The 9,250-nt window shown below is 32.0% G+C and overlaps 1 protein-coding gene across 1 annotated transcript in view; it reads right to left on the bottom strand.

Annotated features, from left to right (window-relative positions):
• Positions 1 to 3,040, bottom strand: part of LOC108765000 (neuromedin-U receptor 2) — a 28,142-nt gene extending 25,102 nt beyond the window's left edge. The window contains exon 1 of the mRNA XM_018513454.1: positions 2,011 to 3,040. Within this exon, the coding sequence (XP_018368956.1) occupies positions 2,011 to 2,833 (823 nt within the window). The 5' untranslated portion in view covers positions 2,834 to 3,040. The remainder of the gene's footprint in view (positions 1 to 2,010) is intronic.
• Positions 3,041 to 9,250: the final 6,210 nt, after the last annotated feature.

Genomic DNA, 9,250 nt, shown 5'->3' with positions numbered 1-9,250 from the left:
TATATATATATATATATATATATATGTAAACTTTGACACAACATAAAGAATATTTAATTGTTATGTTAATCCTTCGTTCTCATATTTTATAAAGTTTCACGAATATCACTTTGGATCAAATTGGTCAATTGATGTTGTTAATTCTAAAACTCCGTCTAATATGAACAAAAAAATATGGAATATCAATACTTTGAACATTATAGTATGTGTTTTATTAATAATAACTAGGGATGCACACCGAATCGTAAAATTATCGGATACCGAATATCGGATATCCGGACAGAATGTAACATCGGATATTTAGTACCCGAGAATTTCTTCGAGTCGGATATCCGGCATTTTCCGGATATCCGACTGGATTCCGAGAAAGTGTCTTCTAAAAAAATCCTATAAAGAAGAGATTGTAATTTTGCAACAATGTATAAGATATTAGTTGCTTTCCATTTACACACAAGTGAAATTGAGTCTGAAGTGAGAACTGAGTATTTTATACTCAGATTAATGACGTCACTACAGGAACATTTGTATAAGAAAAAATCAACAATTTAATGATATCAAATTTCAACCGGATATATTCCCGGATACTAATGATATCCGGCTATCCGGTTGAATAGTAAAAAAATGCCGGATAATACCGGATACCGAATATTTTCCGGATATCCGGTGCATCCCTAATAATAGCATTACGATTTACAAATAACAATATATTAAAAAAATTTTTTAACATGTACATGTAAAAAAAATGAACTAACATAAAAAGGCATAATTTTTTTATTTTTAATTTTTTAATTAAAATTTTAGAATGGTACTCTTAAAATGTAGTACTTTTAGGTGAAAAGATGTGCTAATACGTATTTAAAAAAAATTTTTTTTTCGAATATGAAGAAATTTTATTGTTTTTTCTTCAAATACGTGCTTCTAACGCATTTGTTAATAGTCTAATTGTCTGAACCAATAGAAGAAACTTCAAACTTCTGATTGATATCGCATAAGGCTCAATTACGATCTACGCCGTAGAGTCATACAGAAATCTAGATTACGAGTCATTGTGATAACGAAGGGTTAATTAAATTTATAGAATTCTTTTTCTTTTTCAAATATAAAATTTTTATTTTGTACTTACTGTTAGACGCAATGCTAGAAATAATCCTACCTTTCTACATACAGAAGTTGTTTTTTGTTTTTATTTCTTAATTTTTTAATGATTGTTTTAATAACCGATGTTTCATTATCACAATATATTGACATTTTACATTTATCATGAAAGCTGTAACAAGCATTTGTATTAGAGAAATCGCGATTATTACGGAAAATCGCGGTTGCAATATAATTGCAGTTTACTCGATTCGTTTAACGGATTTGCACGTAAAAACGAAATAATTCATGAAACAGCTGATGTTGCGTTTTCATTATACATATATAAAATATTAAATTAACTATTTTTAAGTACCTACTATTTTCACTAAGCTTCACATTTACTATTATATTCATTTAAATCTGCAAATAAAAATATAACTATCATATGTGCTCGTACTGTCAAGCGACACGGTAGCGTTGTAAAGCTAGGGACAAAAAGCATAAAATACTTAGAAATATAAAACGTGACGCGTGAACGTCACTACATACATACATGTTTGGCAACGAGATTATTGACAATGAGTTTGCTATACTATTAGCTTTATCCGGAATTCTTATGTCAACGAATTTTTAATTAAAAAATTACTCAGAAACTAATCACAATAAAAAAATCTAACATTTTTTGACATAATGCCTAACCTAATTTTTTTTTTTTTTTTTTTTTTTTCATATAATGCCATCCGAATAAAATTGATGCAGTCAATACCAAGATTTCAAGATTAATGATTCAACGGTGTGAATGTAATATAATACATGAAAATATATAAAAGTTATATCGCGTTGAATGCGAGATTATGATATTGATATTATGCTACTTTTAATTAGTGCCGACTGGAACGAAGGAAATACCGCAAAAACGTCGCAAAAACTCACCTAGCATCTTTAACACTCTCCTAGATGATCGTCCAGGATAATGTCTGCAGTTTCTCGACTCAGTTCTACCTGGGACAGCCATATTTGACTTTCTGAGCTTGAGGCCGATCAGCACGTAGAGAAACGTGATCAGACACATCGGTATCACGAAGAACAGGAACGTGGACAGCTCGAACGAGTGGCTGACGATGATTCTCTTGACTGTGCACATCACCATGTCCGGATGCTCGTTATGTCGGACTACACCAAACTGCAGGGCCTGTGGTAGCGCGAACAATAACGCTACTAGCCATATTATCAGGATCAGTTTGATCGCACGGGAGAGATTCGATAGGGTCTGCGAGAGGAATGGATGACAGATTGCCACATATCTCTCGACGGTAAAGGAAGCAATGGTGAGTACCGATGCGTTTGTGGATGTCTCCGACGCGAGGCCACGCAGCACGCAGAAACCCTCGCCGAAGATGTAGGGATACTTGCACCAGACCAGGTACATCTCCGCTGGCAGACCCGACACCAGTAGCAACAGGTCTGACACGGCCAGGCTGAAGAGATAATAATTCGTGGCGGTGTGCATAGACTTGTTGCGCGCAATCACGATGCACGTGCTGACATTGCCGATGATGCCCGTGAGGAAAATCGCCGCGTAGATTATAGTCACTGGTATCACCACGTACAGAGAATCCCGATATGAGCCGGACGACATGCTCGTGGATCCTAAGATGTCTACGTACGTATCGTTGAAGTAATGCTCCGATGACGACGCCAGATTGTCATCGTAGCTGGCTTTTAAGTAAGTGCTGTTCGATAGGATGCGGGCCATCGCAATTCCAATCACTTGATGCGCGCGTACTTGGAAAATCCTTTACTCCTTGACATTGTTAATTTTTTAATTTTTGCAATAATTCATAGCAAAATTCATAGCAGGACATTTCTTCCTTCTTGTTGATCTTTGTTTTCGATTAGCCTCATACAATAAAGTTTTGGTCTGCTGTGCGCACCATTACATTCTTTTTCTTTTGTTTCAATATTTTTTTGTTCCGTTTTATCATAAATAAATTAATTTCTCATATAGAAAAGATAGGAACGAAAGAAACTTGATGTCTAATTCACTTAATTTTGAAATTCAATCTCGAAAGAATTATCAAATGAAATTATGTATAGATCCTATTTTTGTATATATTGAAGGTGTAGATACTCTTATATCTACTGTATAAGTTCGTTTTGCTCCTTGACATTCTGGATCACTTGCAATAATTAATTCTTTTTTAATAATTCGAAACGAAATGAAGACGTTCTTTCAGTTTGTCAATTGGTTTTATATAATAAATTTTTGCACGCACCGTTAAGTTCATCATCTTCTTCTTTTATTTAAGTTTTTTTGTCGCGCAAATAAATGTTGCAAATAAATTAGCCTCTTATAAAAGATAAGAACGAAAGAAACTTGCGCAACCTATTTTATTTAATTTTGCAAGTCAATTTCCAAAAGTTGTCGAAATTATGTACAAGTCTTGTTTCTGTGCTCAAATAATAGATGTATCTATAACCAAGTTATAGATCTTCCCACATTTATTATAGAAATTTGTTTCAAACATTTTATTATTTACTTTATTACTGAAGCATATACGAGCTTGAGATGACGAACCTTACGAAATGTTTCACGAAGTGAACTGAAGACGAAAACAATGTTACGATGTCGCTTTTTATCAAACGCCAATTCGAAAAAACTATTTTATTATATTTTCGTGTGGATAGATTGCTGTTTATTTAACTTCCTCATGTATGTGATAGGTAAGGAGCACGTGACGATTCTTTTTCCCACTCAAGACTGATTGCGCGATTTTGCTCGCGATTTGTTTGCTTCTGGACGTTTGTTCACGCAAAGTGTGATACCGCCGCTACGGACGCCGGTCGAATCACGACTGCCGACAGTGTCGACGTCGCGACGCGCCGAAGAACGCCGGCTGTCCATCTATCCGGCAGCTTCAGCGCTGGCGCGCCAATGTCTCTCGCCAATATGCTTCACGTTTACCAGAATTTTCCCCTTCTACTTCTATATCCTTTTACTTTGGGTCATGAAAGATAATAATAAGGACATCCTTGTTATTTTTTCTTAGAGTTTTTGAGCCGTATACCCGTCCTTCAAATAAGCACGTTCAATCTTTATGGTGACACTTATTTGCCGAAATGCTAAACAAACTTGCGATTTTACCCCATCCCTCACGCAGACTAAGTTATTTTTATATATTTGTTCAGTGGTTCAGGTCATTCTCTCACTCTCTCGTAAATCCTTTGGACATTTTTCTTCTATTTTAACATACTTTTTTAAATATAAAATAAATAATGAAAAAAAGTCGCTGTATGCAAAAATATGAAGAACAAAATAATCTGAAGATATTATCTTATATAGTCAAAATTGATTTTTTTTGTGATATTTTTATAAACTCCTCTACAAATATAACAAGTAATTATCTAATAGCAATTACGAAGCATTGGTAAAGTTGTTCACAATCGCGTGCATTTCCGTACACGTGTTCTGCGCCTCATTACATAAGTAATGAAACTACAAAAAACTAAACTTGCTTTGAATCGAGCGGCGCAGAAAATAAGTTCAACGCATAAAATTGCTATCTGTGAGAAAAATAAAATTATTAAACATTGTATACATGGAACTTGTTTAATATTCTCGAGCGCTTTATCGATAAACATAAATTCAAAGTCGCCTATGTAGTGAGGCGCGCATTTGTATTATCGTGTAATTTATATTTATCTGCTAAATTAATTTGCGAGAAATAATCAGATTATTCAAGGTCATTGTTAGGCGTTAAAACGGATTATTATTCTTCGCACTTGTTCTTATAATAGTATCATGGCTCTATAATAGTTTGTATTCCAGGATACTAGCGTTATTAAAACAAGATAAAGTACGTCGGCGTTCATCTCTTTCGCAATTTGCAGCAACCTTAAGATTGCAAACAGAGATTGTCAAAGACATCATTAAGGCCCGTAATGCAACATAATCACCTTTGCCAATTAACACTTGAGATGTCAGTCCCTCCCTTCTCCCCTTAAAACTCTGGTCCCTCTCAATTTACCGTGCTTTATTGTACTTCTTTGTCTTTATTTTTACCCTGTGATCCTGAAAACTGTCAATTACCTTCTTCTCTCCATTTACTAATGGTTCCTGTTTTCAGGGCGCATTTAGATTCCTATCCGAATGCTTCCTCCTTATCATGTTATCTTTGTTTATTATTCGGTAAACAATAAGGTGATAAAATGATACCTGGGTGGCATTCGGGTGGGAATTTAAATATAGCCTACCTAAAGTGTCGACTATCTATTTTAATTTTAATCATGCTGTACAACTTTTAAGGAACTTTATACTTGACAACTTCGATAATTTAATATTTATTGCTATATATGCTATTTATTATTAATTGGTATTCTATGAACAATATGGTGCAATTTGTACGCCAATTCTTGCTGCAAAGAAAGAATTCATGAAAACGTACCAAAACTGTTACTTTTGTCAGAGTCTATCGTAATAATGTTCTTGAGCACAATCTGTTAAGTACAAATTAAGTTGCGAGTATCTAAATAGTGCATAGCGTGCATTGTATTTGATTAACAATTCTTAAGCTTTAAGCCTTTATGCTAATTGATTATTTGGACCGTACTGTAAAGCTGAACCACATCTAGTTTGATTATCTTGCTTAATTAATATCTTTAGCAACATTGCACGCAGTCAACCATTCCCGTCCTTTGTTGTATCTCATCCTAAGAACAACGTAAGATCCATTCATTATTAGGACTTTATTAAGTATTAATTACGTTATTAACAGATAATATTAAACGTCGAAACACTAAGTCTTCATAAATGGAATCGAGTAAAGAGAGAAAAAAATTGACTTTTACAAACAACTCATTAAAGCTTAAATTAGAGTTGTAAACAAAACGTTTTCGAAATCACGAGCGCAGCGCGAATACGATGCATTTGAATTATAATCATATCCGTCATGAGAGAAAATTTTTCTTTAAAGGAAGATCATTTTTTCATATAGTCATTCGAACGCACGTCATCATTCTGCGGAACATGCAATAAATAATAAACATATTTGCATGTTATCTGATTACATAAGCAACAAGTGATTAAAGTAATCATAATTATGTATAAGGTTTTTAAAAGTTACAAAAATATTTTATTCGTCTGCATAACTCAAGTGGCACATGTTAATTCATATACGTTTTTTAAAAAACTGACGTTTTATATATATATATATATATATATATACATATAAAACAATATATGTTACTTGGAGGTTATACTTCTGTATAAAAAATATTGTATTAAAAAATATTGCGATAATATATTTTTCATTTACGTTCAAATCAACATATTCTGTTTGAAATAGAACGTAGAGAGTATAAAAAATATATTTACAGATCGCATTAAGCATGAGATACAAATTAAAAGCACAGGTAACAATAGGAACAGAGAGAGAGGGAACAATAGATTTCAACCTATCCAAAACCGTGTATTGTGATATACATGATTTTTGACAGGCAGAAATCTATTATTTCCTATTGCCTGTGCTTTTCAATTGGTTCAAGCTTTACTTCGTATAATAGGAACTTATGATATCGTATTTTACACTTTCAACATTTGTAGGCGAGTTTACGATACTTGAGAATGCATGAAAATGTCATTATTATATTTCAATGATATGATAACGCCAAATGCTTTGCTTTTTCTATTATATAGTAGGAATTGGCATAAAAATTGTTGTTATTGTATGATTTGCACGATATTGCACGTAAAGTAGCAGTTAATAAATGGTATATACAGTTGTAAATAATATCAGGGTTGGGTGTAGTGCCAAGTAAAAAAGCTAAAAATTAAGTTAAAACGTTGAAAAGTTAAATAATTTTAACTTAACTTGGTTACATTTTATCGATAACTACTAACTTTTTATTTAAATTTTTGGAAGTTAAGTCTCAGACTCAAACATATACTCTTCATTTAGAACATACTCTATATTTTACTTAAAAGTTTTGTTTGTATATATTATTTACATTATATATTGATTTCAATCTAGCAAAAACCATACCATATATTTTAATGTATCTAGTTTTTGATAGGTTGAAATCTATATATATATAACAGTATATATAAACAAAAGTTTAAATAAAATATAGAGTATATTCTAAATGAAGTATATGTTTGTCATTTCCGTTATTTGTAAGACTCTGAAATCATAAAATAGGAAGAAATTTAACTTTTTTCAATTACTTTTTTTTATTAACTTAACTTTTAATTCAATTAATTTCATTAACTTGTATCTTAACTAAGTTAAATTTTCAAGATTGTTAACTTTAACTTAACTTAGTTAAAAGAAAAAATTAACTTACCCAACCCTGAATAATATATTATAAAAATTCTCGAATACGATGCCCTCAAAAGTTGCAGAGCATCAATTATATTAGTATGTGTCATGATTAATGGATCAATAATACGACATCGTTCGATAAACTATAATACCCTTTGACAAACCATACTTTCTCAATTGAGATTACATGTAATACTTGATATTATATGTAAATGTAATTATAGTTAGAGGTAATAAACCACCAATATGCTATGCAGCATCCAATTAAGGCAGATTGAATTTAATTGTAGAATCTCCGTTCAGTAATCGAAATTTCACAATTAAATGAGCATTTCTTCTTTTTGAATTAGAATTACTCCTAATTAGAAAAAAAAACTTTATTTTTTTCCGCCTGTACTTTGTAAATATTTTAGGAAAGTATTCACGATCCGCACTATCGATTACAGGATATTGTCTATGATAAAGGGAATAATATGAAGCATGTGCCGATATATATATATATATGAATATATGTCTCAAAATCAAGCAATACCTGCCGATATGAAATTTTTCTACATTAATACGTAGAATTGTAATAGTAATAATTATTTATATAATAACTTTATGCTTATTATAGAATGATACAACATAATTACATACGATTGTAACTCATGTAAATTCAGTGTTTAATGCAACATTTCATCCAATATCATCCTTTTCACAAGCGAAACATATTATTTCCTCATCAGCCTCCTTCATTACCTAGACAGCACAAGACATCCTCAGGATCATCCTGAATATGTCTTAGTACGTTCTGAGACATTTTGAGAACAGTCATGTATCCACGAGAAGTCCTGAGGATGTCTTCAGGACGCCACAATTTAAGACAGTCTCAGGACAGCCTCACGGCGCTTCTAGGGCAGCCTGAAAAAAACGTCCTCAGATACAGTATTAGAAGCTGCTCTTCGCTCTGATGAAGTGAACTGCAATCTTCACAAAATGTTGGCATTCTAAGAATGGATTTGGATACGGAGATAATCCGCGAAACGCATAACTTCTGTAAAGTGATTCTTATATATTTTCATGTATACCTTACGTAAATTCGGGAACGCTTTAAAAAAATTCTTTAACCCTTAAATGTTTAATAAATAGTTTAAGCGAATCGGGAAGATAACAAAATTTTTTTATTCCTTTTTTCTATAAACTTTATAATTAAAGTTAAAAACATTTTGTAAAAATGAATTTTTATCCGCGAAAAGTTTAATTAATATTATTGTGAAAAATTATCACACACCAATGTTTTTAAAAGAACCACTTTAAAACTTAGAAAATCTACTTTAACGTATGTTTTCGTTAATCTTTGTTCAATAATGTTTCATCGAGCTATAGCGCTTCAAAGTAAAACAAAATATTGAAAAAGTTATGCATAATTGTCAATTTTCCAGTATTCAAACTAAGCGTTCTCACACTTAACTTAGAGTAGTAGACGTAAAAATGATTTGCTATTTCCATATCTATCGATTCCCCAGATCCGAAAGCGATCCGTCGTCATGACTTAAAATTGCAATTCTTTCGAAAAATAGCAAAAATAGAATCTACGACTTTAAAGGGATTATTTTTAGTGCCTCAAAATAATTGGATAAAGGCTGATCAAAATCCATGAAATGCGTTTCTGAGCCTCTTTGTTAGTTAGGCAAATTATGTTTATTATTATATTATGTCATATTGTACCTGTTGTAATTGTTATAATGGATACCGAAACTATAATTAAAAAATCTCAACAGCATCATTGAACAGTAACATTATTAACTATGAGGAAATAAACCTATTTAGAAAAGGAGGAAACAATTAATTTGCAAACTTGTGTACGTAAA

This window comes from Trachymyrmex cornetzi, unplaced genomic scaffold (genome assembly GCF_001594075.2).
Source record: "Trachymyrmex cornetzi isolate Tcor2-1 unplaced genomic scaffold, Tcor1.1 scaffold47, whole genome shotgun sequence".
In the NCBI taxonomy this organism is placed as follows: Eukaryota; Metazoa; Arthropoda; class Insecta; order Hymenoptera; family Formicidae; genus Trachymyrmex; species Trachymyrmex cornetzi.
The sequence above is the reverse complement of the archived record's forward strand: the minus strand, read 5'-3'. Positions and strand labels throughout refer to the sequence as shown.